This window comes from Eleutherodactylus coqui, chromosome 2 (genome assembly GCF_035609145.1).
Source record: "Eleutherodactylus coqui strain aEleCoq1 chromosome 2, aEleCoq1.hap1, whole genome shotgun sequence".
Classification (NCBI taxonomy): Eukaryota; Metazoa; Chordata; class Amphibia; order Anura; family Eleutherodactylidae; genus Eleutherodactylus; species Eleutherodactylus coqui.
Genome location: NC_089838.1, coordinates 52886631 through 52906599, shown reverse-complemented (window position 1 = coordinate 52906599; position 19969 = coordinate 52886631). Strand labels below are relative to the sequence as shown.

Sequence of the window (19969 nt, the reverse complement as noted above, 5' to 3'; positions counted from 1 at the left end):
TGTCGCACTTAATAGCATAGCTAGCGAGGCTCGCCTGGTGGATGTCCACATCCGGCACACCCCAGGCCACGAGGGGTTCACCTATTATAGAGGTCAGAGCAGGTCTAGAATAGACAGGTTTTATTTGAAGGAGGAAGCCATCTCTTCACCAGTGTCCGTTGTTGAGGTGGAATTCTCCGACCACTGTCTAATATTGTTTTCTCTGAATGTTGCAGAGACCCCCCCGGATGGGCAGAGGTTTTTGGAGACTGAATTCATCACTCCTGGAGGAAGCAGAGATAAGACAGTCCTTTGAGGATTTTCTGCAGAGCCAGGTACCATTACTGGATCTCTGTAGCAGTAAGTCAGAGTGGTGGGAGATGTTCAAGAGGAGGGCGGCGAGGTTCTTCCGAGAGCTCTCCAACCTCAGATGCCTGGACAGGTACCGCCTGTACAACGGCCTGAGGAGGAAACTCGAACATCTCGTTTCGACTGGAGGTAGCCGCGAGGAGATCTCCAGAGTGAAATCTTTGCTCAAGAAGTGCCAGTACGATAGACACGCATCCTTGGTTTTTGAGAGGGATTTCGGGAAGTACCGCTCGCCCGACCCTTGCAGAAACTGTAAGATGTCAGTGAATAGTAAAGTGGTCACTGGACTGATCGATAGTACAGGATCCCTGAATCGATCCAGATCAGGGATTCTGGAGGTCGTCAGATCCTACTACTCGCAACTCTTAGGAAAGAGGGATCTAGATTCGGAAGTGATGTCGGCTTTCCTGGCTGAAACTGTCCCTGAGCCGGGGGTAGACACCGCTCTTGATGTTTTGACAGGAGAGATCAGAATAGAGGAAGCTAAACTGGCGATTGATGGGCTCCGGCTCAAAAAAAATCGCCAGGACCGGATGGACTAACATCCGAGTATTATAAGACCTTCAAGGACCTCTTGAGTCCCCTCTTGACGGAGGTATTAAATGAGTGTCTTTCTTCGGGCACTCTGCCAAAGTCAATGAGGAGGTCAGCTTTGATCCTTCTGTCAAAGGGTAAAGACTCGAGCTGTATTGAGAACTGGCGTCCCATAGCGCTTCTCAATACGGACAGGAAGGTTCTGGCAAAAGTGCTGTTTAATCGGGGGCCCAGCATTGCTCTGTTCCAGGCCATAGCACCTTTAGCGCTGTTCTTGGTGTCCGGGAGGCAGTGGAGCAGGGTAGGGCTGGTCACTGGGAGGGGTACTTGCTGTCCTTGGATCAGGCCAAAGCGTTTGATCGGGTTAATCACGAGTACCTCTGGTCAGTCCTTCTGAGATACGGCCTGCCGGTGGGGTTTGTTGATTGGCTGCGAACATTGTATGCAGGGGCTGAGACTTTCCCGCTGGTGAATGGTTGGCTTGGCCGCCCTTTTGAGGTGGGGTCCGGTGTCCGTCAGGGCTGTCCTCTAAGTCCCCTGTTGTATGTGTTTGCGATAGATCCCTTCCTTAGGAGGGTTGATCGTGGACCTATAGCAGGGGTCGGGATGGACCGGGCAGTGCCGGAGGCTACCCTGAGGGCAGTGGTATACGCCAATGAGGTCACGCTCTTCGTATCCTCAAGGGAGGAGGCGGAGTTTGTGGTGTCGGAGGTGGATGGCTACTCAGAGGCATCTGGGTCCAGGGTCAACTGGGATAAGTGCGATAGTCTCTGGTTAGGAAGGGGGGATCCTGTGTTTGATCTCCCGGACACTCTTCCGATGCCCCAGACTTCAGCAAAAGTTCTTGGCATCAAATTTGGCCAGGGGGATTACCCCATGCAAAATTAGGTAGACAGGCTGGATGGTGCCACTCAGAAGGTAAACCAGTGGAAGGGTTGGTCTTTGACCCTTCGGGAAAGAGTTAGCCTGATCAAAACATACCTGCTCCCTTTATTCATCTACCTGGGCAGCGTATGCATTTTGCCAGAGCCTCTCTGGACCCGGGTCTACAACCTGTTCTTCCTAATGTTGTGGGGGAACAGGTTAAACCTGATCAGGAGAGATGTTACATACCGCACGAGGAGACTAGGGGGGTTGTCTATGGTCAACCCCGTGGTGTTTCTTGTAGACACCTTTTTTAAGATCAACATAGGCAACCTCTGGCAAGAGAGGGCTTCTCCGTGGGTCTACTCCTGCCAGGGATGGTTTCGGCCCTTCTTCCAGGAATGGGAGACAGGAGGGCGAGTGGAGGACCTTTGCACGCAGCACGGATATCTCCCGGCTTACGCTACCTTGGTTCTGAAGGTGATACGCCGGTGGGGTCTGGGGATGTGGGAGATCAGGACTCTGACGAGGAGGCTCCTTGATGAAAGAGTCCTGTTGACCCATTTCCAGAAGCCCCTGGCGCTCAAGGACTGCCCAAGTCGGGACCTGGAGGGAGGGTTACGTTTACTGAATTCAACCCGGGTCCCCTTGAAGTTTTGGGACTTGGCTTGGTGCTGCTTTCACGGGAGACTGTATGTAAGGGGTAACTTGAAGAGCAGGCCTCTGATTGACAGGGGTTGCCCCCGTCAGGAGTGCAGCGACGTGCTGGAAAGCATGGAGCATTTCCTGCTTCAGTGCCCCTTTAATACAGAGGTATACCAACGGGTAGGGGTCTCCATAGGCTGGCGTCAGCTGGCACACCTCTCCTATGCGGAGTGGGCTTATGGAGCCTTCAGAGGTCTTGGTGGCAGGGACCGCTGCACTTTATTCCTAGTTAGCCTATTGGTCAGGTTCCACATCTGGAGTGCACGGTGTTTAATCTCGACGGAGCTGAAAGTCCTCCCCGTGGATACGGTATGTAGGAACATCCTGGGTGACCTGGTGAAGGTACATTCCGTGGAGTATGAAAGGCTGGGCACGTCTAAGGCTTCTCTCCTATGGAGAGGGCTTGTATTTCGTTAGGGACAGTGTTTTCTTAATTTTCTAGGGGCAGAGTAGGGAGAGAGGAGTGACAGGATAGGGAGAGAGGAGGGATAGGGCAGGGACAGTTTTCCATGAAGGGTCAGACTGAGAGGCAGACTAAGGACACTCTAGGGCAAATTAGGGGGAGAATAGGGAGACCTTTTTTTTTTAATTCAAGAGATAGTACGTTGTGATGTCTGTGCCCGGCTTATCACCTCCAATCCCGGGGGGGGGGGGGGGGGGGGGCTGTGAGGGCACCATGAAGCTTTTTGTTTTGATTTGAGCAAAATGGAATGAAGTAGGGCTGCAGGAGAGCTGACCTTAGGCTTTAGGGTTATGCATATAGTATATATTAGGTATGTTGGTTATTGGTGTTTATTATGGTTTTGTATATATTGTATATATTCACGTTTTGGGTGGTAGGTAGGTTGGGTGGGGAGTTGGGGGGAGTGGGATTCACGCCTTGAGCCGTAGCCTGGCACGTCCCGAACATTGAACTCTGGGCACGGACTGGTGGAGTGGGCATGGTCCCCAGGCTGCGGCGGGCACTGTGTGGTATTTACTAAAAAAAAACAAAAAAAACCCTGGTGTGGCTTGGCACGTCCTGAACTAAGAACTCTGGGCACGGACTGGTGGAGCAGGCTTGGCCCCCAAGCTGCACTGGGGACCCAAAAAATTTAATAAATAAATAAAAAAAAGCATATTTTTAGTTAGTTTTTATGCCAGTTGGCTCGGTCTTTCTGTTTGAATTTGCTTATTTATGTTGTTATTTCAGTTATTTATGCTGTTTATGTTATTGCTTACATTTGTTTTGTGTGGGTACAGTGCGGCACGGCTGGACTTGGAGTATATAGTTTACAAGATTTTATGTAGTAATAGTTTCCTTAGTTTTATATTTTAGGTATATACTTGTATATAGTGTTATATGTTGAGTGTGTATGTGTGTGGGTGTGTACGTCGGGGAGGAAGCCCGGATATGGACATTTACTTTGTTCTATTTACATTTACTATGGATCACGGACTGTGGGGGAAGGGCCTTATATTGCTTTATATGGTTATTCTTATTGTTACAGTTTGTCTTTGTTGTGTTTTTTACTTTTATAATAAAAGATCTACAGGATGTAACTGCGGATCAGTACAGGATAAGTAATGTATGGACACAGTGACTCCACCAGCGGAAAAGCGAGTGCAGCTCTGGGGTATAATACAGGATGTAACTGCGGATCAGTACAGGATAAGTAATGTATGTACAGTGACTCCACCAGTAGAATAGCGAGTGCAGCTCTGGAGTATAATACAGGATGTAACTCAGGATCAGTACAGGATAAGTAATGTATGGACACAGTGACTCCACCAGCAGAATAGTGAGTGCAGCTCTGGAGTATATTACCATTTCTACTCACAAAAAATGGTGCTCAGGTGAATCTATATGCCATAGAGGTGTAAACCATTTCTGTACTGTTACATTTCTGGCAGCATTTAGGCGATATAGAAGTCAAGAAGCAGCAGAAGACATGGCAACTTACCCGCTCAGTACACCGAGAACCAGGTTCAGTACGAAAAATGACCCAAAGATGACAAGGCTGACGAAGTAAACACATGGCAACTCGTATCCCATTGCGTCCTGCATCTAAGGAGGAAAAATAGCAACACGTTACATGACAATTACATGTATCCGATCTCTCCAACATATGAAGCTGCACAGGATTTTTGGGAGATGTAGTGTATGCACCAGGTAATGCGCTACTGGCTGATGAGGGCAGAAAACATCTCTCGCATTACATGACACAATGTAAAACATGGCTCAGCTATACCAGGGCAGCCAGCAGACTTGTGAATGAGGCTCTGGATGTTATTGGAGACTTGATGGAAGTGCATGATGGAAAGTTTGGCGTTGTATTTAGGTGTTTTGTTGAGAGGAAATTCAATATTAGTAGCAGCCTGGCTGACAATACGCTTTAAAATACCACCAGCATCCTAAACGTATGTGGCGCACTCCCGCGCTTTTCAGAAGAAGCTCTATTTATAAACCCTTTCATCTTCCGGAGCCTCTGGAAATCCACTTCAAAGTTTTAGCAGAGGCTAACACAAGGATGACGAGGAGGCATCTCCGGCCCTCAGACCATGAAGTGTGGACAACATGACATACAAAAGGAAACATTGCTTCTTTCCAAATACAAAGTAACAGCAGAGGAGCAGCATGGGAAAGCGGCACCAAGATGCTTCTGGGAAACTGTTCCTGTCTGCCCTGTGCATGTATTTCAATGTGTGAGATGTAGTGCATACACCAGCTGGTCTGATGAGGGTACAATGTCATGCATTAGCTATATCGCTTTACAGATAAGCCCTGTGTGCCCTGCCAGACACCTACCCAGTATAACACGTCCGTCCATCCCTCCATGGTGATGCACTGGAAGACAGTCAGCATGGCAAACGCAAAGTTGTCAAAATTGGTGATGCCATGCTTGGGTCCATCCCACCCAGATTCACACACGGACCCGTTGGAACAGTGCCGACCATTATTGCTATTGAGGGCGCAGGGCGACGGATCCTCTTCTGCAGGAACATCTGTAAAGTAACAGGTGAAAACTATGAGACAGAGAATGAGAGAATGACAAAACCTGACGGTCGCTTCATAGTGTTACACGGACCAATCAGACAGCATTGTACACGTCCTGTTTCATTTTTCTTAGGGTAAAAACTCATGCAGACCTGATACTTCTCACGGCTGAGGGTTTGTTTCAGTTGTATTAAGTCTGAACAATGCTCTGTGAGCTAAACTGTAACTACCAGAGTAGCAGATATAGCAGTAGCTAGGGGGCTCAGCAACTAACCGGGGCCGTTGCTACAGAAGTAAGGTGCAGTTAGAGATGACTATGGATAACTGAAGGGGGCAAGTTGGATGGGTCCCAATTCTTTTTTTTACCTGTGGAGCCCAAAGGTAACACGTGATGTATTTTCACTGTCCTGTAATATCACCTGTGCATTATACCTGCAGGGGGCAGCATTATATATGTGACAACAAGAGGTCGTCAAGGAACTTGCTGGTTGGACACAATCGTGGCGGACACCGGCAGGACTATTGGCAAGTTACAAAAAGCTCTACTTGATAGACAAAAATGGCGAGAACTGATCCACAGAGTGACCCGGAGTTGTTGACCACTGAATACTTAATCATCAATCACTGTGACATCACTATTTTATCCATGTACTATGACATTATGTGCCTCGTGTAGCACAGAGTGTTAAGGCAGCCTAAGCTCTCACTCACGACCTGGTTCAATCCCTGTGTGGTTCAGGTAGCCGGCGCAAGGTTGACTTAGCCTTCCATCCTTCCGAGATAAAATGAGTACCCAGCTTGCTGGGGGTAAAAGATGACTGGAGAAGTCAACGGCAAACCACCCCTTAGGAGTCAGTTAGGACTCGGTGCTTGCACCAGGGAACTTTACCTTACTGTGACATCACTGAGCTGTTATCGGTTCTATTGTGACATCAGTTTGTTACCCTGTGATGCGACGCCTCTATTGTGACCTCACTGTTTGTTACACTGCACTGTTGTAGTAGAAATGATGATTAATTAGCGTAAAATGTCTATTGATTTGTATAAACTAGATGTATTGCACAGCTGTAGTGATTTGACTCTGCAGAGGCTGATAGTGGCATCCTTCGTTATGGCAATTGCTGGACAATGGCATGATAAAAGGATGTGTTTGTGCAGATATATATATATATATATATATATGCCCAATATAAGTCTAAGTTCCAATGCAGCCACTCCAGCGTTAAATTACATAGGTATGCAGTGAAACTGAAAGTATATTTTGGGCTTCTCTGCAGCCCTCCCCCCCCCCTCTCCTCAACTTCTGAGACAAAGGAACTGGTCTTTTCCCGCCCAAATGTTGAGGGGACAAAGGCTAGTTTGTACACGGGGCCTGAGGAGGTGGGGGGAGGGAGGAGATTCTCTATAGCGTAACTAATAAAAATAAATATACATTACGTATGTCATATGTTATACACCCATAAAGGGAAGTATTATGTGTTTTAATAAAAGAGACTCACCCACTTGTAACTGGGCAGAACTCTCTTTAGGCTTTACACTGGACACGTGTCTCAGTCTGAATTCTTATTACACACGTATATCAGAGTTTTGCAATTAGGAGGTTACAGAAATATCCCAGAACCTGCTGGAGAACTTTGTATCCAGAGCACTCTGACATCACCAAGTAAATACTCCTCTATTGTGACATCACTGGTTGTTAATCTGTACTGCAACATCACGGTGTCGTTGCCCCTCTATTATGACATCACTGTGTGGATTATGCCTGTAATTTATGGAGATCTTTTTGTCAGAACTCAGTAGGGCCCCATTCCAAATTTTGCTATGGGTATAGTTGTAATAAACCTTCAGTTGTGAGAAGTATTAGGCCTGTATCTGTCTTCAGCCTTGTGATATTCCTATTCACTAACTGCAATCAGAGATCTTGACCATGAAAAGCACGGTCTACTAGAAAGTTGCAGAACATCTCCTTATACAATCCAGGAGCGTACAGCGAAGTAACACTGCCATTCAGGACGGCAGGAAAGCTCGTCTGCCATCTAGGTAAAGGATGAGTCCTGGAGGAGTTGAGGGCCCTGGCCCTTCTTTCTCACCTCTGTTGGTCAGGAAGTAGCAGGTTTTGTGCATTTTGCCCATAAACAGCTCCAGGCCGATGATGGCGTAGATGATAATGACGAATAGGACGAGCAGCGCAATGTGCAGCAAGGGAACCATGGCCTTAATGATAGAATTCAGCACCACCTGGAGACCTGCGGACAAGTGAGGGAAAAACGTCATCTACACACCGGATAGTGGGAAACACAAAACTGTATTTACAAGTAAGAACTGAACGCCAAAGAAAGAAACGGCGCCTAATAACATCTCAACAGATGAGGACGACTCAAGCCGGAGGTTTACAGGGGATGTTTCTCGGATTTCGGGGTGGATGCAGATGCTCCTTGAGGCCTGAGCGCTTTCTTCCAATTAATCGGCAATGTCCGGCCAAGAAGCAAACCATCAGTCTCTGTATTATTTCTCCGGACCTTTATCTTCCGCCATCTGCTGATGACAATCTGGCCCACGGAGTTTTATAGCGAGCCGTTCACCATGTCTTACATTAGGCAGCAGACATTACGCTGAGTGTTATGAGCCTTACAGATGATGATTACGCTGCCAATTTAGCACATGTTGCTAGAAGTCTCTGGGAATTGAGGCAGGATCGGGCACCGCTTCCGCAGTGCTTGACGATGATGGAGTTTTTTTGTTTTTTTTAAGCGGAAAAGTTGGATGCAAGCCCACAGCTAAATGATGGCATGTCTGTCATCAGCAGCGGGCAAAACTTGGCATGGACAGCCATTACGGCTTAATTAGCACGCTCTGCATGAAAAAGAAGACACAGTCTGTCACTGCCGTAAATACCCATGCTGCCACCGCTACAACAGAGTGGCACTGGGAGAGTGCACATCTGCAAACACTGGGATTCACTGTGCCCAAGAGGAAAGGGCGCACAGCTAACACACCTTTCCTGGTGTACGCTATGCGGTGTCAGATCTCCCCGCACTTCGGCCACCCCGATACTACCTAAAGGCTGCACAACAGATGAGGTGTATGGAGTTGCTACTGATTGGTGATCCCCCAATGTAAACGACACCGGGACCCCGCAGGCTGGATGTCAGCAGGTGTCATATAAGCAGTGCCATCTTAGGTGTAGGTCAGTTGATGATGTTGCTTCCTCCTTAGCAATCACTGAGCATAAAATGCATTTATTCCCTGTTTCTGGAATGATCTATAGCAACTGGAGAGGGTGTCCAGTGCCAAAACACCCATCATCTAAGTGCTCCTTCCAGAATCCGTTTTAGGCATTTTTCCAACCCAGAATCCTTTGCAGTGGCTTCTCCAGCCTCTATGGTTGGGTATCTGCATCTTACCTGGCATAGTGCAGCTTATGTAATATATGCGGATAACATTTATGCTTCTGAGTATGTTATGTCTTCTACTCCAGTCACATCTGGAGCTGCTGCACTCACAATTCTGCTGATTCTCTGGATCTCAGATCGGCTGCCTACAATGACCACTGCTGATTTAATTTCACTACAGCTCATGCTTTGCTGAGAATTGACTCTAGCCCTGGATGTGGCTAGAGCGTAAAATACGATGAAACCAAAAACCGTAACAGTGAAAATTCAAAATATTCACTTACTTAGATGAAAAGGCGAAGTTATAGATATATAAACTACAAAATTATAGACCGCCTGCAGGTCTCTCTGCTGATCAGAAACCACAGACTCCTCTTATCCTGTGAACATCGGCTCCACTACTTACTCGGTACCCCGGAAACCAGCCTAAGGGGTCTGAGGACTCGAAATGCTCGTAGTGCTTTCACGTCGAATCCTGCCCCTTTGCCGCCTAGGGCACTGCCTCCATCCGCCTTGGTTGCTTGCTCTAAAATTGCACTGAAAAGTCTGTAAGGAAGAAAAAAGTGAATGGAAACAGTCAACGAGCTAATACTCAAAAACAGGAGGCTGCGTACATAGAGGGGTGTCGATCACGTGGGGGGCCAAAGACTGACAGTTACACATAGGGAAGAGTGGGATCCTACCAGCAGTGCAGACTATTTCAGGAGAGAGGTCTGACGATCCTCTGGAGGGCCACAGACTGACATTGTCACATGCAGGGGCCCCGTGCAGCACTCACCCTACTACCACGATGATGAAGTCCAGCAGGTTCCAGCCGTTGCGGAGGTAAGCGTTGGGATGAAAGAGCAGCCCGTATGCAATGACTTTAAGAAAAGCTTCCACTGTGAAGATGATGAGGAAAAGATATTCTACCCGCTCCTGTAGGGAGGAGAGAAGAGCGTCAGCGGAGCACATAAAGACACAACAACAGGGACAACAATGTAGAGCAAGCATGAGATCTCATCACCACACGATAGTTACCTGCGGCCGAGGACGTAACATGGAACACATGGCGGTGACATAAAGTCCCATCATTACAGAAGAATTTGGAAACACTAATTTATAACCATCGTTAAAACTTTCAACTCAGGCCGGAATCTTTCATAAGGCTTCATGGCAGGGAGGGCTATCAGAAAACTGGAGCACTGATAACTCACAGGCCGGAGACCCCCTAACACCAATCTAGAGACCATGAAACTCTCCCATCCTTATCAGGGGACTAATTACACTGGCCAACAAAAAAAATATTTTGGAATGTTTCCTTAATTTAAAGCTTACTAATTTTGGGGTGAGAAAAACGAATATGACAAATAAAGTTTTTTATTAGCTCTAGTTTCTGTGACATACAATAGGTGGAAGTATAATATTTTAACAAATTAAGAGAAAATGATACATTGTAATTACATATGTTAACAACATTGAAAGTGTATTTGAAATTTTTTTTAATGACAGCTACATTCTAAGAGTTCTTAATTGAATGAAGAATTCCTGGCAGGTGGTTCGGTGTGAAGAGAATCATGTGGTGACTTCATGAAATCGTTTTCTTTTGGCTTGCCTCTTGTGAGTTCCAGAGCATCCCTACGCCCAGACCAGCAGTAATCCGCAAGCTTCATTGCTTCATTCCAACGGCCCTCATATCTTTGTTCCATTACTGAAAGGCTTGCCAAGCTTCCTTTTCTTTTCCCTCCAAAACGTGGTCAAACGCAGAATCCTTTACAAGTTGTGGAATTTGTGGCCCAACAAAAATACCTTCCTTAACCTTTGCATCACTCAATCTAGGAAATTTATCTCTTGAGTACTTAAATGCCTGTCCTCCCTGGTTCGTACCTTTGACAAAATTTTTCATTAATCCCAGCTTTATATGAAGGGGTGGAAGAAGAACATCTTTTGGGTCCACGAGAGGCTCGGCAATGACATTTTTCTCGGTAGAGTCAAGATTTCTTGCAGGCCAGTCCGCTTGAATGTAACGTGATTTCCTATCCCTACTGTCCCACATACATAAAAAGCAACAGTATTTAGTGTACCCCAGTTGCATTCCTAAGAGTACAGCGATGACTTTCAGATCTCCACAGATGTTCCACTTGTGTTCAGTATATTTGATTGAGTCGAGGAGGGCTGTCCTGTTTGCAAAAGTCTCCTTCATGTGAACTGCATGACCAACAGGAATAGAAGGAAGACGGTTGACATTGTGAAGTAATACAGCTTTCAAACTAAGCTTGGAGGAGTCTATGAATAGTCTCCATTGAGTTGGATCATGGTTCATGGGATGTGGAAGGCTTGTTGGGTTCTTCTTTTCCAACACTTTCTTCATTTTCTACTTCAAGCTCATAATGTTGGGGTTTAGTAGGAACTGGTAAACTATCTGAATGTAGAATAGGTCGAATAGCAGATGGAAGATTCAGGTAGTGAACTGTTCCTGTTTTCTTCATTGACAATCTTGCCTTTATAGGTGGAGTGAAGCAGAAATAGCAGTCGTATGGTCTGTAGGCTCCTGCCAAACCATAGCCACAGCAAAAGCCAAAGATTGTTTTTTTATTTTTCAGCCATTCTTGTAGTTTAACTGAAAAAGACTTGCAACATATATGTGGAGTCCATGACTTATCCTGGTCCCCTACCTTCGTACCAAAATAATGATGATAGGCAGTCTTCACAAGAGGCGACAGATTGCGTTTCTGTGATGAAAATGTTATTTCACCACAAATGTAACAAAAATTATTCACTAAATTTACACATTTTCAAGACATTTTGAGATAGCAAATTCTACACTTCAAAAGCACTCCAAAACTAGAATTTCTGAGAAAAAGAAAAGCAGAAACAATATCAAACTCAGTTATGGCAACATTTATTATGTTTATAACCTACAAACATATGGAGAACGTTGTGTTATGTCAGTTGAGAGGTGACAACTCCCCCACCAAAAAAAAAAATTCACACAAAATAAAACTGTAAACTCTAAGACTGGGTTCACAAAGGGCGGATTTGACGTTGAATTTCGCCACGCGGCATATCCGCCTGCGGCCGCTAATCTCGGGATTAGCCAGCCATGTGGACGAGATTTCTCAGAAATCTCGTCCACACGGGACGGCCAATCCGCTGCGGTAAGTCAGGCAGGAACCGCGGCTGCGGCGACCGCAGCTGCGGCTTTAGAATATGCAGCATGTCTATTTATTTTTTCTTTCCGCTGCGGCCACGCTCTCCTCTATGGGAGCGCCGGCCGCAGCGGAAGAGCGAGCGGCCGGGCTGCTTCCAAGCCGCCGCGGGTTTTTCTGTGGCGGTTCTCCCGGCGGAAATCTTGCGGTTTTTGCTGCGGCCAAACCGCGGGATTTCCGCGCCCCATGTGAACCCAGCCAAAAAAATTCCATGTCACTGTATCTCCAAAGCAATAGCTAATAGGTCATTTTATGGTGGTTTTTGAATTCAGCAGATGGAAATACATAAGAATACGCTAATTTTGAGCCCAAAACAAAATCATCATTGGGCAGTGTTATTTATTCCTCTACTCATGCTGTTTTGGTATTGCTTTAAGCGCCATGTCTGTGTGTAATATATACATACAGTCATTGTCAGTAATATCTCTTCCCTATAGGGCCTCATAACTCATATTCACGAGTGGCCTTGATGAGCGGAAGATCCGCAGTACAACCCGCCCATAGGGAAGCATGGGCGTCCGCACTTCAAGTTACACATGCGGATTTGTTTTCCGGATTCTGCATGTGGAAAGCAAATCGCAGCATGTTCTATTGTAGTGCGGATTTCGTGCAGACAGCTTCTATTGAAGTCAATGGAAGCCGTCCAATCCGCTGCCCATCTGCAATTGACATGCGGATGGGCTGCAGATTCTGCAGGAAAGCAGGAGTTCAAAAAAATAATAAAACTTTACTGTGCATGTGCGCCAGCAGGCACTTCCGCACACGTCCACAGTACGGAAAAAAGAAGACCCGGACAGGCACGCAGGGTCTTCGGCTGCAAGCATGGGCGGATTCCACTGTGGGCTCCCACATGCAGAATCTGACCCGCCAGTGGACATGAGGCTTAAGGAGTATACATAAACGCAATCATTATCGGTAACATCACTCCCCTAGGAGTGTGTGTGTATAATATACATATACATACACACTCATCGTTATTAACATCCCTCTCCTAGAAGGAGTGTGTATATGTGTGTGTGTGTGTGTATATATATATATATATATATATATATATATATCCTTTGTCGGTGATATACCTCTCCTGAAAGTTGCCAGATGAAACGTTCTCTCTGTGATTGTACGGGCTTTTACCTACTAGCGTTTTTTAACGCTGCGATATCGCTGCGTTTTTTTAATGCAAATGTCAATGGGACTTTCTAATGTTAAAATTGCATCGCACAAAAATCGCAGAAGCACAATTAGTATGTAAGCTGGTTGGAGCAGAACCCTCACCCCTATTGCTTCCATCAACTGATTACTACATGTAACCGTGGTTCTTAAATTTTTGTAATTTTGTCTTTCTGTATTCCCCATGTCTTTGTAAATATGTTGGCACTATACAAATAAAGATTATTATTATTAAACTTGCGATTTTTGTGCGATGCGATTTTAACATTAGAAAGTCCCATTGACATCTGCATTAAAAAAGGCAGCGATATCGCAGCATTAAAAAGACGCTAGTGGGTAGAAGCCCTAATGTTGATATGAGTAAGTAATTACAATATCAGAGCAAAAGCATAATTTATTGTGGAGAACTAACCCCTTGTAAATTGAATACAAAATGTGATACGGACGGCATGGAGGCATACAGATTCTGTATGGTATCCTGTGGCATATCGCTCCACATTTGCTGTAACTGAGCCTCTAGATCGTACAAACTTGTGGAAGTTGGATTCCCAGATGATCCCATACATGTTCTATTGGTGATACATCTGGCAATCGGGCAGCCACGGAAGTTTGACAATGTTGTGGGGGCTTCCTGTGACCCCCTTGTATGTGCGGCCGAGCATTATCCTGCTGGAAGCTGCCATGAGAGGAACACATGTGGCTGCAGGATGTCCTGAACATATCGTTGTACTGTCGTTGTCCCTCACACCACTACTAAGGGGGACCAACTGTCGTATGCAATGGCCCCCCAGACCATCACACCAGCAGGGGGCAGCAAAGGCAGGATTGTGGCGCTCACCCCGTGGTCTACAAACACGAACACGGCCGTCGTCAGCGTCCAAACAAAACCTGGATTTATCACTAAAGACAACCCGGTTCCCCTCCGTAGCGTCCAGTTTCATCGTTCACGACATCCCTGCAAATGAAGGCGACGGTGGGGAACAGAGGTCATACATGTATTGGGGGCTGCGAGACCATATGTCCTTCAGCCAAGTGCCTGGAAACGGTTCCAACAGACACAGGGGTGTAACGATGGCGCCCCCTGTGTCTGGATAGTGCACAATGGAACAGTTGGAGCTGCTGGTGCTTGTGGGACGATTAGACGCTCCTCTCTACTGGTGGTCTGTAGAGGGCATCCTGAGCCCGGTCACCATGTGTGACCCCATCCACTGGTCCCAACACCCCCTAACAGTCTGGTCAGACGCTGCTCTCTGCTGGTGGTCTGTAGGGAACGTCCTGAGCCCGGTCACCTTGTGTGTCCCCAGCCACTGCTCCCAACACCTCCTAACAGTCTGGTCAGATGCTCCTCTCTACTGGTGGTCTGTACAGTGAATAATCTAAGCCTAACCTGAACACCAACCCCTAACCCCACCCTTTCTGGCCACGCAGCAATCTATACCCCCGCTGCTGTTGGGAGTTTAGCCGGAACTGGCGTCCCCCTTGCATGCTCCCTGTAGGCGGCACCTTAACGCTTCAGTAATCCCTGTGCTGCTGCCAGCACTCCAAGCCTTGCCGCTGCTGTAGGGGGATTAGGGACCGCTATGCCTGCTCTCCTCCCCTGATGGCTCAGCCTCTGCCTCCTGTGGATCTCCTAGCCGCCGACACAGCTCGCAGGGTTATGGCTCTCCTCCCCTGCCGACTCAGCCTCTGCCTCCTGTGGATCTCCGAGCGTGGACAGCGCTGTCACTGCTACCGGTGAGTGTGCATCTTCTGCCGGCGATGTGCTCCTCTGCCGCCACCGCTCCCACGTTAGCTGATGTGATCCTCTGCACGATGCCTCTGCTACTGTAGTGTCCTTCCAGGACCTGGACGCCAGGCACCTCAGCAGTTAATCAGCTACAAGGGGCGTAACCAGCCTGTCCGTCTTGTCTCCACTGGTACTTCCTGGTGGTGACAAGATACAATAATACCCTGTGGCCCTGGGAGGATAAAGGCAGCTTTGCCTTTAGGATAGCTGAAAGGTTTGCCTTTAGGATAGCTGAAAGAACCTAGGAGTACCTTGAGGCCAGTGGCACCATCAAAAGGCTCCAGGAAGATCTACAGGCAACAAGGTTCTTGGCCAAAAACTCATGAGGGGCAAGGAGGGCCCAATACAACCTGGTCATCTGCGAGATAAAGGGAGGAATCCTCACCCTCGTTGAGAGAATAACCATTTTTAAGGCGAACAATAACCATTTTGAAAGGTCTCAGGCAGATATAGCTGAGGTCTGTGATGATATCAAGGACCCAGTGTGTCTGGAGGAGTTGTGCCTGCTATAGTTATGTCTGATGCAGGTGTGTCTGGAGGAGCTGTATCTGATATAGTTGTGCCTGATTTTGGTATGTCTGGAGGAGTTGCATCTGATATAGCTGTGTATGGTGAAGGTGTGTCTGGAGGAGTTGCATCTGATATAGCTGTGTATGGTGAAGGTGTGTCTGGAGGAGTTGCATCTGATATAATTGTGTATGGTGAAGGTGTGTCTGGAGGAGTTGCGTCTGATGCAGGTGTGTCTGGTGGAGTTGCATCTGGTGAAGTTGTGCCTGATACAGGTGTGTCTGGTGGAGATGCATCTGATACAGGTGTGTCTGGTGGAGTTGCGTCTGGTGAAGTTGTGCCTGATACAGGTGTGTCTGGTGGAGTTATGCCTGATACAGGTGTGTATGGTGGAGCTGTGCCTGATACAGGTGTGTCTGGTGGAGTTGTGCCTGATACAGGTGTGTCTGGTGGAGCTGTGCCTGATACAGGTGTGTCTGGTGGAGTTGTGCCTGATACAGGTGTGTCTGGTGGAGTTGTGCCTGATACAGGTGTGTCTGGTGGAGTTGTGCCTGATACAGGTGTGTCTGGTGGAGTTGTGCCTGATACAGGTGTGTCTGGTGGAGTTGTGCCTGATACAGGTGTGTCTGGTGGAGTTGTACCTGATACAGGTGTGTCTGGAGGAGTACTTTGAGGCCAGTTGCACAATCAAAAGGCTGCTGGAGGAGTTACAGGCATCCAGGTCCTTGGCAAAAACTCCAATACAACCAGGTCGTCTGCCAGTTAAAGGGAGAGATCTTCACTGTTGTTGAGAGGACAACCATCTTTAAGGAGAACGATGACCGCTTTGAAAAGTCTCAGTCGGATCTAGCTGAGGTCTGTGATGATATCAAGGTCCGAGTGTGTCTGGAGGAGTTGTAACTGATACGGGTCTGTCTGGAGGAGTTGTGCCTGATGTAGGCGTGTCTGGTGGAGCGGCGCCTGATACGGGCGTGTCTGGTGGAGCGGCGCCTGATACGGGCGTGTCTGGTGGAGCGGCGCCTGACACGGGCGTGTCTGGTGGAGCGGCGCCTGATACGGGCGTGTCTGGTGGAGCGGTGCCTGATACGGGCGTGTCTGGTGGAGCGGCGCCTGATACGGGCGTGTCTGGTGGAGCGGCGCCTGATATGGGCGTGTCTGGTGGAGCGGCGCCTGATACGGGCGTGTCTGGTGGAGCGGCGCCTGATACGGGCGTGTCTGGTGGAGCGGCGCCTGATACGGGCGTGTCTGGTGGAGCGGCGCCTGATACGGGCGTGTCTGGTGGAGCGGCGCCTGATACGGGCGTGTCTGGTGGAGCGGCGCCCGATACGGGCGTGTCTGGAAGAGTGGTGCCCGACACGGGCGTGTCTGGAAGAGTGGTGCCCGACACGGGCGTGTCTGGAGGAGTGGTGCCCGATACGGGCGTGTCTGGAGGAGTGGCGCCTGATACGGGCGTGTCTGGAGGAGTGGCGCCTGATACGGGCGTGTCTGGAGGAGTGGCGCCTGATACGGGCGTGTCTGGAGGACTGGCGCCTGATACGGGCGTGTCTGGAGGAGTGGCGCCTGTTACGGGTGTTCTGGAGGAGTGGCGCCTGATACGGGTGTTCTGGAGGAGTGGTGTCTTGTATGGGTGTAGGGTATATTGGTACAGTTTATGGTGTAAGGAATATGGTTACAAGGTATAGTGTAAAGCATATGGGTACAGGGTATGAGTGTAGGGTATAGGGGTACAAGGTATGGTGTTGGGTATAGGGTATGTAGGGCAATGATGGCGAACCTTTTAGAGACCGAGTGCCCAAACTGTAACCCAAAACCCACTTATTTACTGCAAAGTGCCAACATATCAGGGGCGGGGCTTATCACAACGTATGATTTTACCTGCGTCGATCTAAAAAGAACAGGGCCGCTTCAAAATAGACAGCGTGCAAATTTTGATTGCTTTTAGGATGCGGAAATACTGCAGAATGTCCTCAGCGGAAACTTCTGTGGAGCATTTCCGCATCCAAAAAGCAGTCAAACTCTGCACGCTGCCTATTTTGATACAGCCCTGCCCATTTCCGCCACATGTAAACATACCCCAGCTATAATAGTGACCACCCGGCGCACGCGGCCCGAGCAATAATAGTGACCCCCACCCAGCGGCCCAAGCGATAATAGTGAAATCCTCACGCCCCAGTAGCCCGAGCGATAATAGTGACACCCCCCCCCCCCAGCAGCCCCAGCAATAATAGGGATCCCCTCCTGCCAGTGGCACCAGCGATAATAGTAACCACCTCCAGCAGCCCCAGCGATAATAGTAACCCCCAAGCCATAATAATAACCCCTTCCCCAACAGCGGCCCCAGCAATAATAGTGACATCCCAAAGCGGCCCCCAGTATAATAGTGCCCCCCCCCCAGCGGTGATAGTGACCGACCCTCCCCACAGCGGCCCCCCGTATCACAGTGACCTCCCTACAGCAGCCCCCAGTATCACAGTGACCCCCCGCAGCCCACCCCCCACTAGCACAGTGACCCTCTGCAGCAGCCCCCCAGTAGCACAGTGACACCCCACAGCGGCCCCCAGTAGCACATTGACACCCCACAGTGGCCCCCTAGTAGCACAGTGACACCCCACAGTGGCCCCCCGAGACCCACATACTAACCCCCTCCTCCTCATGGAAGCGCCACTCCTCCTGTGCCCGGCGCGCATATTAACTTTTTCCACACTAGTATAGAGGGTCCTATGTATGCTGGGGTTCCTCACCCTGTCCCTTGTCATATGAGTATAGCGAGGTCTTGTGCATGCTGGGGGTCCTCACCCTGTCATTATGAGTATATTGGGTCTTATGTATAGGGGGGGTCCTCACCCTGTCCTTGCATGAGTATAGAGGAGTTCTATGTATGCTGGGTGTCATCACGCTGTCTCATGATGAGTATAGAGCAGTGATGGCGAACCTTCTCCCACAGCGGCCCCAGCGATAATAGTGACATCCCAAAGCGGCCCCCAGTATAATAGTGACCCCCCTAGCGGTAATAGTGACCCTCACCACAGCGGCCCCTAGTATCACAGTGACCCCCCACAGCGGCCCCCAGTATCAGGGACCCCCCCCATTAGCAAAGTGACACCCCACAGCGGCCCCCAGTATCACAGTGACCCCGCGCAGCGGCCCCCCGTAGCACAGCGACCCCCCCCCCCGCACGCGCGCAGCGGCCCCCCAGTAGCACAGTGACCCCCCGCAGCGGCGCCCCAGTAGCACAGTGACACCCCACAGCGGCCCCCCAGTAGCACAGTGACACCCCACAGCGGCCTCCAGTAGCACAGTGACACCCCACAACAGCCACCCCCGAGTCCCACATACTTACCTCCTCCTCCTCCTTGTGGAAGCACTGCTCCTTCCCTGCCCAGCGTGCATATTAACTTTTTCCACACCACTTCTGTCCTATTCAGCAACTCCAGCAACCTGATTGGTTGTTTGGATTGACTGATTCACCAACTTGCTGAATAGGGCAGAAGTGGTGTGGAAAAAGTTAATATTCCTGCTGGATGCCTCCCCCCCCTGCTCTCGCGGAACCAAGTAGGAGACCTCGGGGGAGGGGGATCCCGGTTGCACACTGATGTAACAGTGCTGCTTAGTGAATGCCTGCAGGGGAGCCGCGGCCCCTGCAGGTATTCACTAACGTGGTGAGCGGCCGACGGCGACGCGTGCCAGCAGGGAGGGCTCTGCGTGCTGCCTCTGGGACGTGTGCCAGCAGGAAGGGCTCTGCGTGCCGCCTCTGGCACGGGTTCCATAGGTTCGCCACCACTGGTGTAGGGTATTTGGTTACAAGGTACAGTGTAGAGTATATGGGTGTATGGTATATGGGTACAGGGTATGGGTGTAGGGTATATAGGTACAAGATATGGAGTAGAGTATATGGGAGTTGGGTATATGGGTACAGGGTATGGGTGTAGAGTATATTGGAACAAGGTATGGTGTAGAGTATATAGGTGTAGCGTATATGGGTACAAGGTATAGTGTGTAGAGTATATGGATGTATGGTATATGGGTACAGGGTATGGGTGTAGGATATATAGGTACAAGGTATTGTGTAGAGTATATGGGAGTAGGGTATGTGGGTATGGGTGTAGGGTATATATGGGTACAAGATGTGGTGTAGAGTATATGGGTATAGGGTATATGGGTACAAGGTATGGTGTAGGGTATATGGGTACAGGGTATGGCGTGAAGTATATGGGTGTAGTGTATTGGGTATGCATATGTGTTTAAACGTTGTTACTAATGTGTGTTTTGTTTTGTTTCTCTTCTTAGTAGGTTGGTGTATTCTAGATTATTCAACTGGATTTCCTTTATTTTGTCTTAAAATATATATTGAATTTGGTATAAAGGGGACTGTTATCTGTCCGGATGGTTGTTTCTCTTTTTGCTTTTGACTTTTGTATTTTGATAATTTTGAGTTGCTACATCATGTTCTTTGCTGTTATTTTGTTATGCTTTTTACTTTTATAATAAGATCTACTGTATC

At 48.6% G+C, this 19969-nt stretch overlaps 1 protein-coding gene across 5 annotated transcripts in view; it reads right to left on the bottom strand.

Annotated features, from left to right (window-relative positions):
• The window catches only part of CACNA1C (calcium voltage-gated channel subunit alpha1 C), a 346433-nt gene that overhangs the window by 130270 nt on the left and 196194 nt on the right, over positions 1-19969 (bottom strand). For all 5 annotated transcript variants that reach the window (XM_066590969.1, XM_066590965.1, XM_066590968.1 and 2 more), the window contains exons 4-8: positions 9599-9738; positions 9227-9366; positions 7519-7674; positions 5240-5436; positions 4395-4498 (exon numbers count right to left, since the gene is read on the bottom strand). In XM_066590969.1, the coding sequence (XP_066447066.1) occupies positions 4395-4498; positions 5240-5436; positions 7519-7674; positions 9227-9366; positions 9599-9738 (737 nt within the window). The remainder of the gene's footprint in view (positions 1-4394; positions 4499-5239; positions 5437-7518; positions 7675-9226; positions 9367-9598; positions 9739-19969) is intronic.